We start from the raw sequence: 27,631 nt of genomic DNA on the forward strand, positions 1-27,631 counted from the left end.
CAAATAATTGAATAAAGCGGCGTGCCCTAAATCACGTGATTTTCACTATCGCCATTTTCGATCGCGAGCACACCCGTCATGTCAGCATCAGGAACAGCATCTCCCGGGACCTTGAAAGAGTCAGCCACTGTTAAGGAAGGATGGTTACAAAAGCGAGGTGAGTTTGTTGCACTGTTTATAGCGATATTCGCCAAGAATTTTATGCGAGTCAAGTAACGTGCGTATTTTTGTGTAACAATCAACCTGTAAACTGTGTAAATCAGTCAGCCAGTCTCATCTACGTTTGTTTGGAGTGTGTTAGCTTGTGTTCAATTGGTTACACGAAGCTGTCGAGCTTTGTTTATTGTAAAACCAAAATCGCGCCCACAAAAAGCGGTTAGCTTATTGTTGTTCAAATTCTCGTTAAGAGGAGGTGAACGCACTTCTACCATATACGAATGAGATGTTTTTATGGGGCGAGGACGCGTCCAATGATTGCCTGCGCTTTTGCTAAAGGTCATAGCTACTTCCTGTACAGTAAAGGAGGCGGGAACATGCTGAGTAGCTCTATTACGTCATAGGGTCTTATTATCTGTTTTGTGCATTGGTCGTGTTTCAGTTATATTTTCCACATCAATCATTTCACTGTCTGAATACACGGTTGTGTTTTCATTGTTAAATGTGTGTATACCAGTTTCTTTACTGTATTAGAGCCAACCATTTATAAAAGGGAAAACTCTTTCATATGTGTGTGCTTGCCAAGATTCTTGCCATTATGGTGGTTAATTTAATATCGTATTTAAAGTGGTTTCTGTTTAGATGTTCTAGTGTTCATGGTGTATGCATAGGATTGCTTGTATGCTATTTGCACTATATACATTTAGCTTATGGCTGAAACAAGCATTAGAAATCGTTTGCTCCATAGTGAAGGGCAATCTATATGAAGATTATTGAGTTGCAGATAATTTTGAAGCAACTTTATTTTGACACATTCAAAAACTATAGTACGTGCAACATATCCTTTTTAAAAAGCTCTGAATAGCTTGGAAATTGTCTAAAATGGTAGTTTTGTTTGTACACAGTACAAGAAGCTAACAAGTATTTTTATCTTCCAATTCATTTTGTTATCATATCATTCCTTACTAAAGTAACTGTTTTAGCAGTGATGTAACTTTATAATGTTGTTGTATAGTTAGACTACAAGCAGTTGGCCTGATATGGGATCCCTTGTTTTAAAATTTGAATTCAAATTTGAAAACATAGGAAGTGTGTGTGTATTTATGACTTCTTCCTTAAGTGTGATGTTGGTGTTTCAGCAAGGAAGTTGATTATTCAATGTACGTTTCTAGTATGGAGTATAATTTTTGCAAAAGTTTGTTGCCTTTCTTCGCTTATCGAGTTGCTTATTGTGAAGTACAAGTGTTTGTAGGATTTGGACCAAGGACTTCAAATTTGAATTCAAAATCCTAAGGGAATGATATCATGTAGTTTTAAGATTCAAATTAGTTAGCAGATGGTGGTTTGTAATGATTTTCTCAATTGTTTGTGTGTCTATAGAAATGTTACAACTTTTTGTTGTGTTTTAAATACCTTTACGATTTGTAGGCTACATGTTTTACTGTTGGCCAAATTATTTTCCAAAGAGCTCTACATGTTACATACTAATCTATGTCAGGTATGATGTACTGGTGAATTTGTATAAAGGGGAGCTGCTACACACTGTCATCTGTGTGCTTAGAAGGTTTGTCTGTGTCATTGGAGCCAGAACTAATTTTGTGTTCTGGTATATAATACTGCAGCTCACTTAAGTCTCGAAACTACATACATAGAAGATCGAATAACGTACACCCCAAAAGACTGCTTGTGTGACACAGTTATTGCATATTTTAAGTTTAACCCATTTGTTGTTTTTTAATTAATTAACCCTTCGAGGACCAGATTAATTTTCAGGAACGCGTAACTTTGCTATAAGGAAGGCAGTGGTCTTCAATAAAACGAAGAAGGATTATTGTTTGACATTGTCTTAATGGTAATTTCATACACAACAATAATATCATAACAGTTCTGTTCTACACAAAACAGTACTTGTGATATGAAGCGATGAATGAGCGATGTCATCTCAACCAAACGTCCGTTTCATTATCGCGAATTCATGAGGCAGTCACGTGATCTTTTATATACAGATTGAATCGCCATCACATGCTGAGTCTGATAGCGTTTGGCTTGATGTGCTAGGACGAAGTACCATCGAGATATGGTCGATCAAAGTAGCAGGTGTAGAGTAATGGCGGACGATAATGGAAGTGCTACTTTTTTCTTGGTAGCCTAGCAGCAGAGATTCTCTTCAAACAAAGCGATACTTGGTATGATTTTGTCAGGAATTTCATGGTGAGTATCGTGGTGTTAGCGAATTCTTTCTACTGTGTACTGATAAGTAGTTATAACGGCTTATACCAGCTCATGTACTTGTGTCCAATATATTGGATTTTGGTCTTTGAAGGGTTAAAAGAAGACCTTTAGTGCCTCTATTTTTATTTCTCTTGGTACTCAATTGCAGATAGGATTACTTTAAATGCTTGAAAGAACTTGTCTTTTCCCTTTAGTTTTTAATTGGAATCTTCAGTTTGGTATTGTGTCTTTTATTACAAGGCTAATTCAATTTTAAAAGTTTACCTCTCCCATTACAAATGGAAAAAAAATCAATGCCAATTGAAGTTCTAAGGCTTTCTAGTCAACATATATAGCAGGCTTGTTTTCCTTTCATAAAGCAGTCCATTGTGGAGGCCATATAGTTCCAACATTTCCTTCACAACATAATGTATGCCTTGTCTTTGTCGGCCAATAATTTGTTTTCAATGGGTCGCACTTGTAAGGTAATTAGAGCTGATTTCCTGACATGGGGATAGTCAGGTATTGTTGTTGACCAAATATGGCATGATACCATTCATGGACTTATCTAAAAGCCCATCTCAAGAAATGCGAGATATGGGAAATCATAAACTGACAGCAAAATAATTTTTATTACTTGACATGGTCACTATAATTGACAGCAAAATAATTTTTATTACTTGACATGGTCACTATAATGAAGTGGTCCTATTAATGAGGTCATGAAGTACGCCTTAGCTATGTTTGGGACGGTCACTATAATGCGGTGGTCTTATTAATGAGGTCATGAAGTACGCCTTAGCCTACTTTATGTGATCACTGTAGTGAAGTGAAATTTCATAATTACCATATTGTCTTGAGTTATGGCACGGATGTTTATTTCTTTCAAGCAACTTTTTACCCCAGCTACTAAAGATCAGCAACTATAAAAGACTGGTGTTTATATGTGTGACCAGTAACTCTATTATTCCTCAGTGTTGTACTCTTCTTGGTGTATTCCTCAGCTTATTCATAACTGAGAAATGCACAGCAGAATTGCTAGATATTATAATTGTACTTAGACGTTCATTTCTGACCCAGGATTTATTTCTATTATAGTTCTCTATACCCCTCGTCAACTAAATGGAACCAGATGCTTTTTTTTGATGAGGCTATACAGTGTGTATGTTACTGGTATGGTTTCACTCAGTGTAAGGCTTCTAACATCATGCATACACACTATTAGTAGGTATTAAGAGTTTATCTTTTTGAAATGTGTCCTTATTTCATAGTAGGACAGTCACTGTCTGAGCTGGGGACAATACTTGATGATCAGGTGGCTACTTTAGACTGGTGGATTAGTGTATAAACTTCTCACTTGGCAATTTAAAAGTTGGTCTTTGTGACCTTTCTATACGGGTAGCTGCTATGGTTTGTGCCATGCTTCTATTTATTTAAGGCGTATACAATTTTTTCCTTACAGTGTAGCATATAACTCTGGGAAGGCTGAGGGTCTTTTAAAGTAGTTTTCTAGTTGTGGCATTGTTATAACATTGAAACCTTTCAACAGATATAAAATATTATAACTTAAATATTTTTATTAAGGTGCAAACAACTTAAATGTCGTGAGTAAGGTGATGTATAGAAAAGTGGCCCAAATAGGTAACTTGGAGTAGAAAGTTTTGCTCAGGAGCCTACAGGGTGTATGAGTGAAGGTAGTTCAGTTCATCCCTTGGGGGGGTAGATTCATTCACAGCTGCTGTAACTTTCATGTACTTTGAATAAGGTCTGACAATTTTTAGTTACTAGTTAAAGTACCGCCGCACGTGCAATATGGAAATAAAAGTACAGGGGTTTGGGCAAGGGACTAATATAGAATGAGGCAAAACTGAGTGCTATATTAGGCTCGAGACCAAGCCCGAGTGCTTTTATTTTCATATTGTATAAGCGTACCGGTGCTTTGACTGGTTTGATGTGCTGTCTTGTCGTCTTGTTTGGGGTGTTCGTTTCGTGAACTCAAACTTCGTCAGTTTTCAGTCATCAGACAATCGGTGTCTACGTAGTACAGTTGTGCTAGTAAAAGCAAACAAATAGTATCTTTTTGGCTACTTCTGACTATTTAAAATGTTATGCACGTGATCAACTGTGCTGTATTTTCCGTTCAGTGCTTTATGGAAATAATAGCTCTCTTATTCGTTTGATCTTCGCCTCCACAGGTGCTTAAAGTACAGGTATTGTGTGATAGTTTACAAGGTGTGAAAAAGAATGATTTATGTACATGTGTATTTTCTAATATGGAGCATGTACGTAACAGTTTATCAATCATAGCCTACCCAATTTTCACCATGAATGGATCCAGAGACGTCCGTTCTATTGGTAGTAGAAGTACTAATTTCACTCTAAATTTGGGTACTTTTGAAGTTTTTTAAAAATGGTAACAATATTACAGGTGGCGGCTTTTCTACAGGGCCTCGGGTCGTCACCTTTGGACCTACAGGGCTCCAGAAACACAGTCACAAATAGCAGACCCAGAGGAGTGGTACTAGCCTAGCTAGCTAACTGTTTGTGACATAAACACGTTTTGATTTTTGTCCAGAAATGGTATCTGTTACTAATCTCGTCTCAAATTTTAGTGGTTTTACTGAAACTAGCTAGTATGAAGCAAAAACGTGTTTTATTGGATTTTATGTGCAACATTTATTACCAAAAGAATTTTATGCAACTTTTTAACTTTGTTTTCCAGTAGTACTGCACCAGTATTTCAGAATGTACAGAACCACACCATATAGTCTTGGCTTTTGTAAAGAAAGACGGTTTGCTATAAAAGGATAAAATGGATGTCTAAGATTGAATTATATTTTCATAAAAATATTTGAAGTTGACAGCGCAATAAGGATGTGGTTTTGACTTAATGGAATTCCTCTTAAAACCATACTTAGCCAAATTAGGAAATGCTGATTTATAGGCGTCTAAACCTTGTGTCTGTCATGTGCTTAACCTTTGGATGGATTTGTGAAATGAAATGTAATGTTAGTGGAGAATTGTAACAAAGCGATGTTGATTCTGTAGTATAGAGTACACAGAAGCTAGTCTTATTGCTTATGTTATTAGCCAGGTTATATAGTGTGTCATGCCTTGTAAGTAGGTTTAGGATTGATCGGATACTCACAGATACCTTTCAGTACTCAAACAATGAATATGCAAATTCTTGTACGTAATTTACCAGCTAAGTGAGCAATTCTGTTGTTCTGTTGTAACAGTGGTACTTCTATCCCATCCGTATACTTAATCTCTGTTTTTGTTTTTCTTGTTTTCGCTTTGTGTAAGTTGTCTTCTCCTGCTTACTTAATTCTGTATGTGTTTTGTTACTCCCAACAAGGAAGAATGGCTTTGCCGATTGTTGAGAGGTTAAAATAATAATCAAGCAATCTGAGCCACAACTTCGCTAAAGCTGACTTGTTATAAAGTTTAACTACATGTATTATTATAGTCACGCTCAAAGTAATCCCAGATGTTAGGAGAATACTGTACATCTTTTACAGTGTAGCTGCCAATGTTTTATAACGCTGCCGATAGTTGGTATCCAAGTGTTATAAAATATTTGGGGATACTCATCAGTGTAGCAACAACTTGTCATATCCCTACTGGTGGAGGTGTGCATTATTTGGAACTTTTATTATATTTCTTTGCAGGTGAATACATAAAGAACTGGAGACCAAGATGGTTTGTGCTAAAGAGTGATGGACAATTTATCGGATTCCGTAACAAACCTACACCTGGTGCTCCTCCAGCCCCTGGTGGGGAACCATTAAACAACTTTAAACTAGATAGTAAGTGTGTGTGTAGTGTAGTGTATGTGTGTAGCATGCATTTGTGTGTGTGTGTGTACTGTGTACTGTGTGTGTGTGTACTGTGTACTGTGTGTGTGTGTGTGTAGTGTATGTGTGTAGCATGCATTTGTGTGTGTGTGTGTACTGTGTGTGTGTACTGTGTGTGTGTGTGTGTGTGTGTGTGTGTGTGTGTGTGTGTGTGTGTGTGTGTGTGTGTGTGTGTGTGTGTGTGTGTGTGTGTGTGTAGTTTGTGTTTGTGTGGTGTCCGTGTGTGTGAGTGTGTGCATGTACGTGTGGTTTAACTTGTAAAATATTAACCATTTTACTTAGTTTTTACCCATGTTCTGCCTGTATGTATGGAAGGCAATAATATGAAGCTAACCTTGAGGCGTTAGGTGTGGTGCTAATTGGGGATGGCTCTCATTTTATTCTTACACAATAATAGACACTGCATGTTGCAAAAAGTGCAAATTAATACCTTTGCAGTATCAACAAGGAAGACAAAGTAAGTCCGTGATGCATATGCTTTATAGCTGTTGTGGTAAGTTGTCAAAAAGGCACAAACAGATGACAACAAGCCCATTGGCTTAGTCATTATTGAGGTATGCTTTTCTTAGGGCATTAGCCACAGTGAGTAGATAATTCTGTAAATAAAAGGTAACAGTAAAGGCTACTTCATTTTTGGTTGCTCTGACTGTACTTTTAGGCAGCACTTAGCCAGTTATCATGGAGGTAGGTAATTAAAGCTGAATGTTGTCTCATCGGAAAATTCAAGCCTTCACACACACACACACACACACACACACACACACACACACACACACACACACACACACACACACACACACACACACACACACACACACACACACACACACACACACACACACACACACACACACACACACACACACACACACACACACACATACACACACACACACACACACACACACACACACACACACACGCACACACACACACACACTATTACAAGACAGGATCGATGGCGAGACAACGGATCAAGGTCCAGCACGCGAACCAACCCAAACTCTTATTACTACTTTCTAATCTCCAGCCTCTACACATGCGCAATATATACACCATCATAACACACAGACTCCCACAAAATACCCCCTACAAAGAGAAGGTACACTACAAAAGCGAGGTGGGTGGTAAGTACAACATGACACAAGTACATGGGTGTATATAAGCAACAAAACAAAAAAAAAAAACCAAGTATGCATACAGTTCCTAAATGACATAATCCATAACAACAATATGCCAAAAGGTAAAATCAACTAAGGGAAGAGAAAAAAAAAAACAATCGTTCAAACCTCACATAGCTCTAGACAGAGCGTCTGCCAGCACATTATCATGTCCTTTTACATGACATATTTCCAAGTCGTTTTCTTGAAGGGCTAAGCTCCACCGAAACAATCTCTGATTGCTGTTCCTTATCTTATTGATGAACACTAATGGATTGTGATCCGTGAAAACTTGGACTGGAGCAACTGTGGGACGTAGATAAGTGTCAAAATGCTGAAGAGAAAGCAGTAAAGCCAAAGTCTCTTTCTCGCATGTAGAATAGTTACATTGGTGAGCATCAAACTTTTTGGAAAAATAACAGACAGGGTGATCGATCCCTTGTAGGTCCTCTTGTAGAAGGACACCGCCCACTCCAATGTCACAGGCATCCACAAACAACTTAAATAGTGCACTGAAATTGGGTGCAACAAATACTGGTGCCAATAACAACACTGACTTAATTCGTTCAAATTCACTCTGACAAGCTGATGTCCAGACAAATTTCTGTTTCTTCTGAAGAAGTGCAGTAAGCGGAGAAGCAATTGTGGCAAAGTTGTGACAAAATTTCCGATAGTACCCTGCCATTCCCAGGAATCTCATGAGGTCACGTTTATCTTTAGGTACTGGGTACCTCTGAATGGCTTCAACCTTAGCTGTCACCGGAGCGACCTGACCTTGACCAACTACATAGCCTAGGAACACAACATGAGTATGACAGAATTCACTTTTCACTAGGTTTACCGTCAACTTTGCATCACGCAGTCTGAACAAAAGATCACGGAGCTGAACAAGGCACTGTTCCCAATTGTCACTGTATATTACTAGATCATCTATGTACGCACCACAACCTTTCAGACCTGAAGTCACCTTATTTATCATCCTCTGGTAAGTAGCTGGGGCGTTTTTCATCCCAAAGGGCATTACAGTATATTGGTATAGCCCGTCTGGTGTCACAAATGCTGATGCTTCCTTTGCCTGCTCAGTTAATGGCACTTGCCAGTAGCCTTTTAACAAATCAAATTTGCTAATGTACTGAGAATGTCCGATTTGGTCGATACAATCATCTACTCTAGGTATCGGGAAAGAATCAGATCTGGTCACAGCATTGACTCGTCTAAAATCAGTACAAAATCTAAATGTACCTTCTGGTTTGGGAACCAGGACACAGGGGGAGCTCCACTGGCTCTGACTCTCCTCAATGATGCCATTATGTAACATGTATTCCACTTCATGTCTTAAAGCAGTCAACTTAGCAGGGTTCACTCGGTAAGGGTGCTGCTTGATAGGGCGAGTATCACCAACATCTACATTATGACAGGTAGCCGTTGTCCTCCCTGGAACATCAGGAAATAGATCAGAGAATTCCTCAACAAGCTGCTTGATTACAGCACTCTCGTTCTCTGGGAGATGATTCAACTTGTCACTTATCTTGGCAAGGATGTCTGAGTTGTGCAGCTTCATACCCTTCTCCACAGGACTAGGATCAATTCCATTATTAGGAGGGTGACTACTTACAGTGGCTATATTAGTTACAGTTCTGCAAGAAGTGGGACCATCCTTACCATGGTAAGGTTTTAACATGTTGATATAACAAAGTCGCTTCAGATTTCATCTGTCTGGGGTGCTAATTACATAATCAACTTCACTTGTCCTCTTCTCCACTGTATAAGGTCCACAATACCGGGCTTGGAGGGGGCTACCATGAATGGGGAGCAACACTAATACCTGGTCTCCATGACGAAATGTCCGTGTTCTAGCCTTTCTGTCGAACCATGTCTTCATCTTACACTGACTCTCCTTAAGTTTCTGCCGTGCCAGGTCATTAGCCCTCGTTAGTCTTTCCCATACATCTGATACATGTGTGAGAAGATCATCTGATGAGTCTTCAGCTAACCACATCTCCTTGAGGAGTTTCAATGGGCCACGTGGGGTATGACCGAACACTAACTCAAAAGGGCTGAATCCCAACGACTCCTGTACAGACTCATGTACAGCAAACAGTAGGAGTGGAATGCCTTCGTCCCACTCTCTCTTCTCCTGTAGGAAGTAAGTCCTCAACATGTTCTTTAATGTCTGATGGAATCTCTCTAATGCACCCTGTGACTGGGGGTGGTATGCAGTTGACTTCACTTGCTTGATACCCAGTTGAAACATGACCTCCTGAAATATCCCAGACATGAAATTTGAACCCTGGTCGGACTGAACTGACTGAGGAAGCCCCACCAGAGTAAAAAATTTGATCAAAGCCTTCACTATCTGTGGTGTCCGGATACTTCGGAGCGGAATGGCCTCCGGATAACGGGTAGCCACACACATTATGGTTAGGATATACTGGTTTCCACTCTTACATTTGGGAAGTGGCCCCACACAGTCAATAATAACGTGCGAAAATGGCTCACCTAACACTGGAATGGGCTTCAGAGGAGCCACTGGTGGCTTCTGATTGGGCTTTCCCACCATCTGGCAAATATGGCATGAACGAATGAAGCTCTTCACATCTCTGTGAGCTCCAGGCCAATAGTAGTGATTCAACACTTTACAATAGGTCTTCTTGATACCTAAATGGCCAGCCATAAATACAGTGCCACGATACTTCCCCGGGAGAACAATCTGATGCAGAACTTTCCATTCATCACCCGCAGGGACGTCTGGTGACCGCCACTTCCTCATAAGCACACCCTCCTTCCAGTAATAGCAACTTGGTATTACAGCAGCTTCCTTCTCACTAACAGCATACTGACTAAGTGACTGCATCTCAGAGTCACTCTCCTGCTCTTTAATTAGATTCTGTCCAGACAAAGCATGGTTAAAATCTAACTCATCTACCTGCTGCTCTGCCAAGTTACTGGGTGAGACAATAGGTGAGTGCTTCAAAAATGTGTCAGCTAAATCCAGTTGTTGACTGTCCATATTCAAATTTGGTGTAGATTGTTGGTGTTCATTCTGTTCAACTGAGACCCGGGAAGATGATCTAGCTCGCGCCATAGCCCGTGTAACAGCACAGGCAGGAAATAACTCTGAATTCTGTTTTCCCGTTCCTTCATCATTACAGCTCATCTGAGGCACCTCTGAAACTTGAGGGTTCTCCACTACTCTTCCTCCAGCTAGATCATTTCCCAACAGGACTGTGGTTCCTCTCACAGGTAAGGAGGGCCTAACTCCAATTATCACAGGACCACTGAGTAGGTTACATCTCAAAAACACCCTGTGCAATGGTACCTTCATTGTTCCTAGTTCCACACCTTGCAGCAACACACTAGTTCCAGTAGCTGACTCATTCGAAAATGGCAAAGTATCTGCTAGTACCAGAGATTGTGATGCTCCCGTATCACGTAAAATTGTTACTGGATTCTCTCCCACTGAGCCAATAAGGGATATCGTTTTACCGTGACACAAAAGGCTCATATTCAACTGGGACCTTCATTGACTCCGCTTCAACACTACTATCTTCTAACTTATGGGGTGCAACAACAGAATTACTACGAGTTTTACCATCCTTCCTCTCAAGGGCTGGGCACTCAGCTTTGACATGTCCTCTGCGCTTACAGTAATAGCAGGTCGGGCCCAGTGGCAACCTGGGTGTTCCCCGATCATAAGGATTCTGTGGACCTGTTCTACTTCTGTGGTCACGCTTTCCTGTGCCTGAAGTTTTATTTACAGGATCTGAACGGGCATCTGGCCTGTTAAAGCTGTTTCTGTGAGTCAGTGCATAGTCATCAGCTCTGGTTGCCGCTTGATGAAGGTTATCCACTTTCTGCTCATCTAGGTAAGTCTTTATCTCAATAGGAAGGCAGTCTTTAAAATCTTCTAATAGGATGAGCTGTCTCAGTTTCTCAAAGTCACCATTTACTTGATTTGAGGCACACCACCTATCAAACAGAGTTTGTTTCTCTCTGACGAATTCTAAATATGTCTGTGTCAACCCTTTCTTGGTGCAACGGAACTTTTGGCGATATGCCTCCGGCACCAGTTCATAAGCCTTCAGGATGGCTGACTTTACCGTGTTGTACACAGAGCTTTGATCGACAGATAAAGCTGAATAAACTTCTCGGGCTTTCCCAACTAGGGTACTTTGAAGTAACAAAGTCCAGACTTCTCTGGGCCACTCCAAACTTGTTGCCACCTTCTCGAAGTGCAGAAAATACCTGTCTGGTTCTGTCTCCTGAAAAGGAGGAACAAATCTTATATGCCTTGTCACATCAAACTTCTCCAAGACACTGGTAGGTGTTTTAGCAGTAGCTGTAGCCAGTTCCAATTCCTTTGCCTTCAATTGTACAGCAATCTCACATTCCTTAATCTCAAGCTCTTTTATTCTTTATTCTGAATTGTGCCTCATGCTCCCTTTCCTTTTCTTGTAATTCTAACCGTTTCATTTCAATAAGGTTACTTTCCTCAATAGCCTCTTCATCGTCTGACACAATATTCTCATCCATTAAATAATTACTCACAAGCTTCTTCACATCTCCCTTCCTCATCGAAGTACTTACTTCTGGTTTAAAATGGTTTGCCAGCGCTACTAGTTCTGACCTCTTCCGCTCAGCCAATTCACTTAACTTAGGAGCAGCTACGAAGGTTTCAACACTGAACGACATATCTACAACTCGCAACGATAGTCCACAAAACAATAATCCACGAAACGAAAGTCCAATAACAATAATAATCACCACCAAATAAAATCCACAAAACGATTCCAATTGTAGCTCACCATATGGCGACCATGCCATACACTAAGATCACTGTCTACAATGCCAGGCGACGACCAACTAGCCTAGCACAAAGAGAAAACAAAAACAAAGCGGCTCAACAACAAAAGTCACACCTGTTTCGGTACCTTTGACCCGGTACCAAGGATTTTGAGCTTAGGCGGAACGACCTCCGCAGTGACTTCTCCGCTGCGACGACAAAAGTTCACAATGTCGTTGGTTTTCTCTCCCGGACAAGCCCCCACTTGTTACAAGACAGGATCGATGGCGAGACAACGGATCAAGGTCCAGCACGCGAACCAACCCAAACTCTTATTACTACTTTCTAATCTCCAGCCTCTACGCATGAGCAATATATACACCATCATAACAACACACACGCACACTACACTACACACACACTAACACTACACTGCACACACACACACGCACGCACCACACACACACGCACACACTAACACTACACTGCACACACACTAACACTACACTGCACACACACTAACACTACACTGCACACACACTAATACTATACTGCACACACACGCACGCACGCACACACTAACACTACACTGCACACACACTAACACTATACTGCGCGCGCGCACACACACACACACACACAAATATAGTGGTACATTGCTATAATTTTTATGTACCCTAGTAATGTGTATGCTATCATAATGTACTATGTTGCCACACTTGTGTACTCCTGTTAGGAATACATTTGATGAGGAATGATAAAATCAAGAAGAATGCTTTTGTACTACGGTGAGTAGCAGTACAGCATATAATTTATCTTGTGGCTGTTTCACATGGTGTACGTAATAGGGTAGTTTTGTATTCAGAGTTGATTGCAGAATACAAATTTTTTAGGAGATATATTCATTCGGTAGATACGATACAATTTTGGTATAAATTTGAGTCTTTTCCTATTTAATATCAGTCTGCTACATTCCAATTTTTGCTTACAGATACGGTGTAGTGCACTGCCATAAGAAGCCGAAATAATATGTGTCTTGTTTTCAGGTGTCTACAATGGACCACATTTGTAGAGAGGACGTTCTGTGTTGATACAGACGCGGAACGTACAGAGTGGATGGAAGCAATACAGAAAGTAGCAGATAATATCCTCCAACAAGATAACCAGAATGCTAAATCTGAGTTGGCTGCAGCTGGGGGTTCTGGAACTCTTAATGGAGGCCAGGATCCTATGTCAAACAAGGTGTGTGTGTTTGTTTTTCTGTGCACTCGTTCGATGTACATAATAATGTGCTATATAGATGGTCTATGCCTTTGGGTGTGTTACATTGCTTGTTGGGGAACTTTCATACTTGTAAATACCGAGTAAAAAACTTTAAATTGCACACACAAACACACATCCTCATTAGTCTCGTCCCCAGTTACCCACACGTTCGATCATGCGGAGGTCATCTAGTGATTTTGCTCCACTTTCTTGGTCCTAGTGGAATATTGCTACAACGTGTTTGTTGTATTCATTCATACAGTTCTTGCACTACATTCAAATGAACAAACTTTCCACCCACTTAAAGGAGTGTTCCTTTATAAAAATTGCTGGAATGACTAATAAATGCTGATTAAAACTTGATGAACTTGTAAAATCTTCTTAACATTTGACTTGGAACAATAATCAACGGCAAAGAAGACCTTTAGACAACTACTGAGGTAGTTAATGTACAATTTCTGGGCCAAGAAGTTGACTAATTTCACCAGACAACCTTTCGCGTGACCGAATGTGTGGGCTGGTGGGGATGAGACTATGTCCTCATACATTGACGTGCTGCATACATACACACACGCATACATATAAAAAAGCCTTTAAAGCATGCAGTATTTCCAAGAATATTTGTTTAATTTAAATTTAATTTGGTGCTCGTTATATAGAAAATGGATGATTTTGAAATGTTGAAGGTTTTGGGAAAAGGTACTTTTGGAAAAGTAAGTATCTTAGTGTGAATAGTGATTGTATGTATTGTGTAAACGCTTTAAATAATTAGAAGATGTATAGCTGTGTTTTATGTGGATGATGCACAGTCACTATGGAAATAAGCATTGTTGCTATGGCAACTTTTGTGTTTGGTTCAGTAATAAAATTTAAATAAGAACTAGAAATCAGAAAATTTCAAGTGTACAGTAATTATTAAGTTTGTACCAGTCAATCTGCTGGAATGTTCAATGTCAGACTTCCTCTACTTTTTATTCATGTATCCATCATTTCTACTTGATGTCATCTGATGTATTGATGTGACAGTTTGTCTGGTTACATACAGGTGTTATGTTTTGTGTTTTTAAGCCGCTAGCTGAACGACTGAAAGCAACTGTGTTCCATACAGCCAGCATTACCTGCCTATTTCCACAACTATCCGAATGCATGTTGCTGACAAGTATCACCTTGTTTGAAGTCATATATTCTCGATGATAAGGCAGAAGTGTACAGTTGGAAGTACAATAGTGGTATTTTAGACAAACATTTTTTGTATGTTTGAGCTCTTAAGTAAATATGGTATAAGAAGGATCCTAGGGAACGTCTTCTACTCTCCTACATAAATCATATAGAATGATGTAATCATCATCTTTCCAGCTTCTAGTTCTTTGTTGGTGTGTGTTCAAACTGCATTATACATACATGTTGTACGTGTATACAACAGTTTAGAATGTATGACAATTTCAATAGTCTTGTATTGTCATCTTCAGAGGCTCGTAAAATTTCCTCTCAGACTTGGAAGTAATTTGTGACCGGAAATTTGATAAATATTATACTCTGAGCCAACTGGCTCATCCGGCCTGCTCCACTAATGTTATGCACTCAACCAATCAGATCAGTTCGTCATGTAGTAGTCACTGTGGAGTATAAAATAGAACCTATGGCTTTGGGAGCCATTTTGTAGTCACGTTGGACAAATGGAGTTCCATGTTATTTGTATTTATAATGTATTTATAATGTATTTATGGATGATTTCTGGTCTGTTTTGGAGTAATTGCAAAGCTTCTTGTATGCCTCAAGTGTTAGCCTTTTCTTTTTTATTTGTGTCACTTTTTGTTGCTAGGTGGTGCTGTGTAAGGATAAGGTTACTAAGGAGGTGTTCGCTATGAAGATATTGAAGAAAGATGTAATTGTTGCTAAGGATGAAATAGCACATACTTTGACTGAGAATAGAGTGCTGCAATCAACTAAACATCCTTTCTTAACTGTATGTCTGTGTGTGCGTGTGTGCATGCATGTGTCTTGTGTGTACATGTACAGGGTGTATATATATGCTTACACATTCACTCGCTGCTACATATATCAATGTGTTTACCTAATGGGTGTGGTTCAGGTGGGACTTCAGGTGTCTACACCTTCACCAGTGAGACATGGTACAGTCTCTTGGGGGAGTCCAGTAAATTTTCCTACACTAACTCTTAGCACCTGAGTAGTAGTGCACCATTGTCTAAGTCAACTAAGTACTACGTACGCGTGAATGTGTGTATATGGCAGATGAAGGCTTGTGTTGGCTTGTGTGTGTATGTGTAGTGTAGTGTGTACGTTTTCTTAGTTGTGTGTTTGGTTCATATGTTTCTCACTTCGTTTCCACAGTCTTTGCGATACTCCTTTCAGAATGATACTCGTCTATGCTTTGTCATGGAATACGTGAATGGAGGAGAGGTACGCATGTGTGTAGTGTATTGTAGTGTAGTGTAGAGCGTGTGGTGTAATACTGCCCACACTGGTTGAGCCAGTATTACAAATTGTCAATATTTGATGTGTTAATTTGTACTTAAGAACACTTAAAATGTGTAGTGTAGTGTGTGTAGTGTTTTTTAACCATTGCTACCTGTCAATAACAAGGTAATGTGTCACTTCTATAAACCAGGTGCCCAAGCAATTAGCACTATTCCTCAGTAGGCAATTTATCAACTATTGTATTACTTATCTATTTAGCCATTGTAAGTATTGTGATTTAATGTATCTTGCAATTCGTGAATTACTTTGTAATTCGTAAATTATTACATTGCTATGCAGTGCTAAGGAAGCACAAACCACATATTACACACTGAGGTATCAATTGTTTTATGGTGTGTCTGTCGTGTTTGCTTATGAAAATTCTCTTGCCAGAACCTGGTTCTGCTCTTCATTTTCTTTCGTGCATGAGAGGAACACACCCCCTTTCGACTCCAAGAGATATGCAATTTCTGGTAGCCTACAAGTTGTTGTTTGGTTGCTACAACATCCTTACAGCCCCCACTAAGAAGACTGTTCACACAATATTCAGAAACCAGTTTCACCTATATTTCAAACTGACATAGAATCTACAGAGCTCACAAACTGGCTGCTTTTAACTTCATTACCACATAAGTGGACAGACAAATAAACGTACATGCATACATGTTTCTCAGAAAGCAATTTCAGTAAACTAGGCATGCCCATAGCCTACCTTCCGCCAGCTGTGAGCACACACTTTGTTTAAAAAATCATATGCGTACCTGATTGTTGGACACCTTGGCCCATTTGTTTTAATTTAATGTACACACATTTGGAAAAGCCCTGAAATCAGGATACCTCTCTAATATAAATACTTCAAATAGAGTGGTCCTAAAAGTATTGTTTTAGTAATTTCTGGTTGGTGTTCTATGTTGTTATACAGCATACCAAGTGCAGTGTATTTCTTAATCAAAACTCAATCCCACAATGTATTGTTTCGAAGTGTTGTATAAATGGGATGAGGGCGTATGTGTGTGTACAAATTAATAGTAATAGTGTAAATTGTTTGGAAAAGAATTTTTTGAGAAGTTGCTCTTATTAAAAGAAGTGACTTGTGATGTTGTGTCTTGGTGTAATAGTTAGAGACTTTCCATGGGGATCTTTGTGATTTTAAAAACCTGAGAGCCAAGGTTTTTTAAGGCACAAAGACACAGAATAGTTACGTTTGTATGTATTTTGTGATATAGTAAAACCCCATCATGTTTGTTAATTTTTTTCCGTTGAAAGTGAATGTCTATTGAAAGATTTTGGCATAGTAAAATCTATTGGAAGTATAAATACTTTAAACTTACAAATTGCAAGAGACAACCAGTGCACACTACAATTGCTGGAGCTGTGTTTGTGTTTGTTTATTTAACCCTTTGTCCCTGAACGCCACTATAATGGCTTTGCTTCTTAAAAATAAAATTTATTTTGTGGAAAATGCTGTAAGTGTTTTGATATATAGTGCTTGGGCTCCTATTAATCTATGTATGGGACACCCATTCTCCATGGTTACCACTAAACTACTCACAATGGAAAAATCTACGATATTGAATAAATGCACTTTTGTATTTGTTTTCAGAATTAAGGCATCAGTATAGCCCAGGTGAATCCTTCATATACAAAGAGTGGTTGCTCAATAAGAGGTCATGTGTGTTCTATTAAGGTAGACATCGCAATTTATGTTCTATTAGTGAATATAAAGTAATAGAACTTCTGGAAGTTTCAGCTGTCCTTGTAGAGTTACCAAGGAGTGAAAATGTGTCTGTGTGTCCCTACACATTGAAGACTGCAATGGCAACTAAATGATCTTGTCCCCACGATTCGTCGCCTGGTAAGGTAAATGTATGTTCTATTAGAGCAGTTGAACTTAATTTTCCATTCTTCCTCGCTCACAAAGGTGTCATCCTGCAAGGTGCAGAGTGTGGCATTGTAGGAACCCTGACTGTTTCCTTCTCCCTTGAAGTGGTGTTGCTAGTAATCCTCCGTTGTAGGTCTGTCTATAGTCCCTGACCTGCTTGTCGCAGTAGCTATACTTCGTCTAGTGCACAGCAGGATAGGCCTCAGGGCGTCTATCCCTGTAGTGGACAGCGCAGCAGGGTGCAGAGTGTGTCTTTCCGGCGACTCTACCTTGTGTAGTCTCTGTCAAGTAGCGTGATAAAAATAATTATCACTCACAGACTTGCCACACCCACTACGAAACTCTCCTTTATTGATTGTTTTCTTCCTTGCTGTGGTGTGCTGGTAATCCTCTGTTAAAGGCATCCTGACTATCCTTGTAATGAGCGCAGCAGGATGCAGAGTGTGTGTTACCGGTAAGTCTTTCTAGCGTAGTCTAGTCGTAGACTGGCCACACCCACTACGAAACTCTCCTTTTATACTGGTGGCTGTGTTTGCCGGATGATAGCGTACACACCAGATCACATGATCAAATTTGCTGATGTGATTGGTTAAATCCTGAAAAAGTGATTGATCCTACTTCATTGTAAGCTTTTAGTCTACATGACGTCATCTGATTCTTTTGGCAATGCGTGTATACCGGAACGCCATATACACGTATTGTAAACTTATAATGGCCATTGACAGTGATAAGTATCTCGCAACCAAGGTTAGCACGTATTGATAGACACGAAAACCACCTTATGACACATAGATTTGGACAGGTAGTTGGTCTAGCGAGTTTGAAGCTAATTGGGGGAAAACCAGGGAGGAGGTTTTGTTTTAAAATTTTATGGTCTCGATTTTCCGTTTCTCGTTCTGTCGTCCATAGGGGGAGAGAAACGTCTAGTCTAAGCTGGGATGGGGAAGGCTGGTAACACGATAAGGGTGTGCAGAAAGTTTTGGACACATTCGGTCTTCCTCGGGTAGTTATGGTGGTTTAAAGGATATTTCCCGTAGTTTGACGAATCACCACCAATCCCGGATCAAAATATCTGCCTCAAATTTTAGATTTGAATGGTACCGATCCGACTGGAATCCGATCAAGAACGAAGGGGCAGTGCTGGAAAGAGTTGGAGAAGTGAAGTAGTTAGTAGTGTTTCTCCTGCTGCTTAAACCTCAACCTCTGCCTGATTTCAGTTTAAAATCTTTTCCTTGATTGACAAGAACTGCCATTAGCTCAACCGCTCATGAAGATGACAAGAAGAAGACTGACTTTAAATGATTTGTTGAAAGCACTGCTGTGCCAAACAATGGATGACATCAACTTGTAGATTGATGAATAAACTTTCCACATGACTAGAATTTACAGAATTCACAAACCTCAAGGATTATTCTTCCTTAAAATGTTACGCGAGTTACACCATAGTGTTTAAACAAAGAAAAGCCGTACCATTTTGTTCTTTATGACGTCAGCATTCTGAAAATTCAAACTGCAAGTCTGTATGACCTTCCGTATACAAGTTACATGGTGTGACTGTCATGTAGTGTAGTATGGTTTAAAGGTTTTATGCAGCTTCAAGGTTCAACAGTTTCTATAGTATATTTATGCAATAACTCGTGCCTATGAAAGTACCAGTTATTGAAATATACTATTTATAGTACTACTTAACCTGCAAAAACACCTTTTTATTAAAGAGTCTGACACTTTATTTACAACCAATCAAAGTTTTACCTAACATTTCCTATGGGAGCCACAAAAGTACATAGTTTGTTGTGACCCTATTAAAACCTTTGGTGAAGCCAAACTGCACGTTGACACCTCACTGTAATCGATAATCAGCTAGTTGGCTGAAGTACTGTTTATTTTTGTTGAGAGCACAAACCATACTAGCTTTTTTTCTCTTGTACATACAATGAAAACCCTTTGGTTCCGAAGTTAATTAAAGAACGTTGAATTAATGCGACCGCCACTATAGTGGCTCTCACAGCACATCATGTGTTCAAAGACATAATATTGTAAACAGAATATCTTATAACACACTATTCTGTGGTTAATAGCCATTTTCTTTAGCTTTATCTGAACATCATAGCATGATCGAGCATGATATAAGGTAAAATAATATTTGCAACTTCTAACATGACCATTACAATGATATTATCTGGATAAAAGAAATAAAGAAGAGTTAGTGAAGTTATACACAATAGTGCACCATTCACAGATGTTTTCTTCCAAGAATCTTTTCCATCGTATGGTACCTATGTGAATATTGTATATTATATTGTCAGTATGTTAAAGTGCATGATAAATAGTTAAGCTTGTTTGAATTGTCATGTCACTACAGTGTGGTATAGGCTATGTGTCTGACTGGAAATGGAACACACAACTCAAGTTATCAAAAGTTATAAAACAATGAAAAGTATTCTTTGTTTTTAGAAAGGGTTTATTAAACTTCAAAGATCCTTGATAGTAGCATAAGTGGGCTAATATTGACTTATATTTTGTTAGTTGGAGGTGTACTTTGTGTTAATTGGATAATTCTTTTAATCGACATTTTCACTATGTAGAGAGGTTAAATGTCATGTTATAGAGAGTTCAACTATACTAAGTCACCCTGTAGAGAGATCAGCTACATTACAAGTCATCCTGTGTCCAATTCTTGGTCCATTGAGTTCTTCTGTTTAGCATTTATATATCAATAGCATTGTACAAAATATGTCAATCTTCACAACACCTTGGATAGGTATTTCACAATTTGTATTTCTTCATCATGGCTAAAGTACTTCTGAATTCTTTACTTACTGACTAACTAATTGATGTAGTAATAACTAATGCTACGAGATTGACTTTTTTGCAGCTAGACATTGTCTATCATGTGCCTTTTACCTATACCATAGCAGCTACCTTGAACTGACCTTTGACCTTCTCTGTGTCCTGTTTCTTATTGCTTGCAGCGCAAAGGTGTCAAATCATGGGTATCACCTAACCAACTTCATTTTGGTGAAGTTCAGTTTAGTGATGCACCGATAAGAGATTTTGTCGATTATCCGATTAGCCGATATTGAAAATCATATAATGGCCGATACCGATAACCGATCTGATGTTTATGTTTACCAAAATTTCACACATATTTTGTGAAATTGCCACTTTTAAACTTCATTATTTTGCCTTATTTTTATATGAAAATACCACCAGGATCAGTAAAATTAATCAGCTAATAATCTACTAATAATTACCGATACCGATATTGCTGAAATGTAGCCGATAAACTGATTTACCGATTAATCGGTGCATCACTAGTTCAGTTTCAAGTGTGATGATAGCTATTGGTAAGGCTCTAGTTTTCATTATTCCACAAACATTCCATTACAGCCTGTTTGAATGGAACAGAATATCACATCAATTTTAATTTTTTGATACCTACAGTGTTTAATCATCCACATACTTGTACTAATCGTGCACTATTGTATGGTTGTGACTTGGTATTAGTAGTGTTGTTGTTGCTATGGTAGCTGTTCTTCCACTTATCCCGAGAGAGGGTGTTCTCAGAAGACAGGACTCGTTTCTATGGTACTGAGATTACACTGGCCATTGAGTACCTACATCAAAATGGGATTGTATATCGTGACCTGAAGGTAAATAGAATAATGTGTTTAATACTCTGTGTGTGTATGTAGTAGTAAATGTTGTAAGAACTCAGCTCAAGATTCGGTCACTGGAACATCTGATACCATTTTTTTTTCTGCAAAGCCAATAAAACTCTAATAGTGCAAGTTTCTAGAAACTCAACAACTTGGACATTGTATGTTATCTAGCTGTAATTAGGGTCTTTTGCTGTGTTAGTAAGTCACTAATAGGGGGGAAAACATGTTTAAAGTGGTTTTCCTAATGTAACTACCCTCGTAATAAAATCCACCTGTCTAAACCAGCCAACATGAAAATTTCCGGATCATCATTTGTGTACAAAGTGACCTGCCTAATGTAACCACCTGTGTAATAAGGTCACCTGTCTATACCAGCCAACTTTTAATACTGTACATGCTAAAAGTTACCATAAAATATTTTGTCTTTTCTTGCAGCTGGAAAATCTGTTGCTAGACAATGAGGGACATATTAAGCTGACAGACTTTGGACTGTGCAAAGAGGAGATCACGTACGGAGCAACTACTAAGACATTCTGTGGGACACCAGAATACTTAGCTCCTGAGGTAAGCAATTTTTGTAGGTCACTACATCCTCACCGTTCCATATGCTACAAAAATTGTTCAGATAAGTGGATAACTGAAGCCCTTTATATATGTGACCTAATTTGGGAAATCCATCAATCTACGCACATCAGTAGATTGTGAGATATGTGATTTTATTAAACATTTCAATATAGCTTGGAAGGTCAAAAGCTACAAGTTTGAAATTTTCATCGTGAATGCAGTCAACCATCGTGTTAATTTCACTTCATTCCATAGCAAACTAGCTACTGGGACATGACTAAAACATGGAACGGACTCGAAAAATGGACTAGCAAACAGACGGGAATACATGTAACTTGCCTGAAAACATTTTGGCCATAGAAATTCACTTTATAGCTGCTAGAAAGGATATAACATGCAACAACGACCTGAAACAAACTTCTAAACTGTTCTGAACACGATGTTGAAGTGTGCTCCAGCTGTTATTAAGCCCTGCGCTTAAAGATAGTCTGAAATTAAATTCATTTTGTGATTAATTAAAAGCACACTTTCCATTTCACATGTGTAATCAAGACAAGACACAAGCTTTAAACCTGTTAAGACATTATGTTACTTGGAATTCGTAGTCTGGTTAATTGGTGCAATTAGTTTGATGGCTGATGGCTGATGGTTGGTTTTACAGGTGACAGCTCGTGATGGGTACCTAGTTGTATTTTAATCAGCTGGCAAGGCACTGGCTACTACTAATATGGTGGTCTGATGGTCAGTTTTACAGGTGACAGCTCGTGATGGGTACCTAGTTGTATTTAATCAGCTGGCAAGGCACTGGCTACTACTAATATGGTGATCTGTGTTATTTTGTTTGCTTTAACTTGTTTACAACACTGAAACTTGTTTACAACACCAACTTACAACTTCACAGGGCTCACACTAGCAGACTGGTGCTTTGTAAATTATCCCAGGGTTTAATGGCGGCTTAGAGATTTGTTTAAGGCTGTTGTTACGTGTTATATTGTTTCTAGCAGCTATACAGTGAATTTCTATGGCCAAAAAGCGTTTTCAGGCACTAGTCCGTTCCATGTTTTAGTCATGTCTCTAGCTACTGATATAACCGTGATCTTTTTTCACCATGGTATCTGTAACACCAGTATGTCACCATGGGGTGGTGGGTGGGCAATTGACACATGGCTGTGGTGCAAATGTGTACAGTATTGGTGTGGCTATCCATTCATGGTGAAAAGTGAACTTCAATAGTGTGTGCATAAATCAACAATTATCAAAAATTTGGTCAGACAAAATACACTAATTGAGCAACCAACTTTGGCTTTCAGAAGATAATCAAGGTGTTCTGATAAGGATTCATTGTACCTTCTAAGGTTACGATATACTTTAAAGTATGTAGTCGATACATTTAAAAGTACGTGGGCAAGACAATTTACACAGGGATAAATAATTTCAACAACTGTGTTGTGGTAGCAATACGACTATTTTGTACTGTACTGCAGAATAACAACTGTTGGGTGTGTGGTCCATGATAGAGCAATGTTTTACAAAAATGTACGCCAAAAACCAGACTAGCAGATCACTGAATCCTTACAGCTTCAGTAAAAGTAATCAAACAACTAAAATATCTAGGTCCTGTGGAAGTGATTTTTAGTTACTGTTTGTGAAGACATTTTGTTACACATTCTGTAAGTGAGACATGTTCTTTGAAGGCTTGTATCTCTGTCACTAGGAAGTAAAACACCAAAAAAGGTAATTCTTCTACAGGACATAATAAATTTAGTATGTAAAACCACTATACCCAGAAATGTCCATAGAGCCTATAGCTTTTGCTGTATTTGGTGGCAGAAAGACAGCTGGAGCATGAGCGATGTAAGAGCTGGCTGACCTGTGTTGCTACAACATCTTGTAGTGTTCCATTGTTTCAGCTAATTTGTTTAAAGCATAAAATTCATACTAGAACACAATCCAGTGATGACATCACTAGTATTATCATGTGATCCAGTGATGATATCACTAGTGCATCATGTGATCCAGTGATGACATACTACTGTATCATATGATCTCTTTCAGGTACTAGAAGACAATGATTATGGTAGGGCAGTTGACTGGTGGGGAGTTGGTGTGGTGTTGTATGAGATGATGTGTGGACGACTTCCATTTTATTCTAGAGACCATGAAGTGTTGTTTGAGTTGATATTAATGGTTAGCGTGTGTTGTATGTTGTGTGATGTTTCTAAATGTTGTATGTGTATGTATTGTCCACGTTATTTACTAAGCATGGATATGTGTTCCTCATCAATGCCAAAGAAACTAGTTATCTGATCTATTTTGATTTGAAGAGTTAGTGGGACTAGAAATGTATTATCAAGTTCATGTAGCCTATGGCCTATTCTGGGAAAGTGTGTAGATATGTTTTCACTAAGATGTTACACATCTCATTGTATTTGTTCTTCCTCTGTTCATTCAATGCTATGAGATGTACTTCTTTCTGTCAATAGGAAGATGTCAAATTCCCAGGACGTATATCAGATGTGTCCAAGTCACTGCTGCAAGGCCTGCTAATCAAGAACCCAGAGAAGCGTCTGGGGGGAGGTCGGGAAGATGCAGAGGAGGTGAAGAGACATCCTTTCTATGCCTCAATCAACTGGCAGGAGGTGTACGATAGAAAGGTTAGTAAATGGGTTGCATTAATTAGAATGTTATACCATGCTTCATTCAACTACTCTAATAGAACAGTCATTTTATTGATAAACAAGGGTCTACTATAAACCATTGTCTCACTGATGTTTGTATTACATGTATGTTGTGTGTTACTCTAGTTAACGCCACCGTTCAAGCCTAACATCCGTTCAGAGACAGATGTCTCATACTTTGACACTGACTTCACCAAGGAAGCCCCACAACTAACACCTCCCGACAACCGTAAGTTGGTCATGTGATGTCATCACTTGTGTATATGTAAGCTTGTTAAATCTAACAAATTTTATCAATACTTTTCACCAATTGATCTCTGCATGTTGTCCAAAATTGGCTTCGTGGTAAATTTGACAAGCTTTTATCTGCCAAAAATCATAGCAGAGACTTATAAATAGTTAAACCTGTGGAGAACTTTTGGGAAATGCGTGTTTACACAATATGGGCACTCATGGCAACACTAGGTGAGGTAACTTAATTCTTAGTTATTTTCACGGCTAGTTTGCCTTTCTCCTGTAACAGCACTGAATTTATAGGAGTTCTTATATGTGACCAGAATCCTAAAATGCTGGGCTTGTCTGATCTGTCACTGTTAGTGAGTGGATGAGTAGTAATCGGTTGAAAGTTTTAAACGTTTGGACAAACTGATTTATGTCCACTCAACTTTCATGTTGTCCTGACAGTGTGTCAGCACGTGTCTAAAAAGTTATTTCGTACACTGCAATTGGATGTGGTGATCAAGGACATTCTAATAAAGTACTAGTGCGATTGTCTGAATAAACAGTTTGTAAGTTTTAACACAGAAATGAAGTGTAGATGTTTTTGCTAAAATATGATAGATGATTCTTCTCCAGCGTGTACCATGAGCAAGGAAGACAATTATCTTACTGTACAGCATGAAACATGCCAACCTGGGAATATGGTTTGGAAATCCAACAACATCTTAGAATGATTTCAGGGTTTCAGAGAATAGATATTTGTTTGACTGCTGTTGGGCGACTGTTCTATTAGAGTATATTGATCTTATAGTATCTCTGTTACTGGCTAAATACTTACTGGTGTCCACAGTCAAACATTGTAGCGCCTCTGAAATGTGAATCCAAAAGTGATTTCATCAGTTTATTAGAATAATTGCTTGCCTGCTGTATTTGTCTGACTGCTCTATTGGAGTATCTCGATCTTGATGTTTGTATATTGGTAAGGCCTGGATCCTTCCTTGCAAGAACTTTGTAATTTATTGTATAGCCTTGATCATCTTATTTACCTAGCATAATGGGTCCCTTTATTTCTTCCGAGTTATGCTAATTCCGAGCTGAGAAAGAACATTTGAGCGGAACATGAATAACTTTTGAATTAAATAATATTGATAGGGTGCTGTAATTGAGCATTTACGCTTTAATGTTTTACTAGTGTTGTACGGTATAAAGTATTTGTATATTGCCTATCACGATTATCGCATACTTTTTTATCACGATACAATGAATTATCACAATATATAAATCAGCATGAAGTCATGGTAATAAATTACAAATGTAACACTTATACATATGTGACCGGATCTGCGAAGACCCAAAACAATAATGCATTTTTTGAATTCCTGTTTATTAAATATTTATGATCTACTTAGCCAACTGTACCCTCTGGCTAAGTTTCAGCCTCATATGCCAATAACTTTTGGAGTTACAGCCTGACAAAGTAGCAACAACAGAAAAATCAATTTGTACAGAAACTATAGGGAAAATAAATTACAGGTGCTTACTAAAACAGTTATAACTTACAAACAGATTGACGTACTGAGCTGAAATTTTCACCATCGTGTTCGCCATGGATAGGGGAATCATTTACTGGGTAAGTGTGTCCTTTTATTGCCTTTCTTCATGGCATACAAAGGTGAAATTCATGAAGAAAAATTGTTCACGTATGATCACTTCGACGTGACGTAAACAGATGCTCATAACTTGCGTATCCTTGAGTCTACTGCAACAAAACAAAGATTTTCCAACTCCTCTTGAGTAGGCAGCTAAAATGATATCCAGGGTGTTATTGTTAGTCCCTTCCTTCTATAAGAAGAGGCGTTCAAATAATTTACAGAATTTTTTCAATATTATGCAAATATTTCACCCATTGTTTTCAATGTTTTATATTGCCAATTAGGCTTGCGCTATTGTGTCGGGTTTTCACAGATCTGGTCACATATAAAAAGTACCGATATAGTACCACCTAACCTACTGGAAGTCTCTATTAATAGAAAATCAGTTTTATAACTCTGTCTTAAACGTCATTTTCTAGTAAACTGTGTGTTAAAGTACCACAACATTATGTGTCATGATAATAGTCGATATAAATAGTCTATTTTTAATCATAGAAATTTATCACAATTATCGATATAATTATTGCACATCACTATGTTTTGCTGTACTAATTTCTTGAATTCACTCCATATATTGTATTCATATTTCATATTATTTTATGTTGTTTCCTGTATTTCAAAATACTATTGTTATTTCCACACAGATGACCCAATAGCAGGGAAAGGAGAAGGTGTGCACTTCCAAGATTTCACGTTTGCCGAAAAGGCTGGCGAGAATTTCCAATAGCGGATATTGTTGTTTTGTTGTTTTTTTGGCTGTTAACGTTGTAACAGTTGACAATATTATTATTTGGAATATTATTTGTGCTTTTATCTTTTATTATTAATACACATGTATTATATATACACAGTGTGTGGCGGACATGTGTTTCCAATATTATAATTGTCTATTTTACGTTTGTATGCATTATATTGTTATTAATATTTTAGTTTGTTGTTAACGAGTTGATGCAGTAGATTAGTGTTGCAAAAATTGGTATCTGGCTGATATTGACTAATAACCAATTTATCAGTTGATGAAATTCAAAGCTGATGTTATGTAATGATGTGGGGGAAGTTGGACATT

The 27,631-nt window shown here is 38.5% G+C and overlaps 1 protein-coding gene across 1 annotated transcript; it reads left to right on the plus strand.

The window, feature by feature from the left end:
- On the plus strand, window positions 1–27,506 carry LOC136247562 (RAC-gamma serine/threonine-protein kinase-like). Its single transcript, XM_066039319.1, has 13 exons — window positions 1–157; window positions 6,039–6,176; window positions 12,904–12,955; window positions 13,214–13,409; window positions 14,090–14,143; window positions 15,253–15,396; window positions 15,783–15,851; window positions 21,321–21,443; window positions 21,888–22,016; window positions 24,072–24,203; window positions 24,500–24,670; window positions 24,821–24,923; window positions 27,210–27,506. Exons 1-13 carry the CDS (start codon window positions 79–81, stop codon window positions 27,290–27,292), a joined length of 1,473 nt encoding a protein of 490 aa, XP_065895391.1. The 5' UTR covers window positions 1–78; the 3' UTR covers window positions 27,293–27,506.
- Window positions 27,507–27,631: the final 125 nt, after the last annotated feature.

Source organism: Dysidea avara, chromosome 2, assembly GCF_963678975.1.
Source record: "Dysidea avara chromosome 2, odDysAvar1.4, whole genome shotgun sequence".
NCBI lineage: Eukaryota > Metazoa > Porifera > Demospongiae > Dictyoceratida > Dysideidae > Dysidea > Dysidea avara.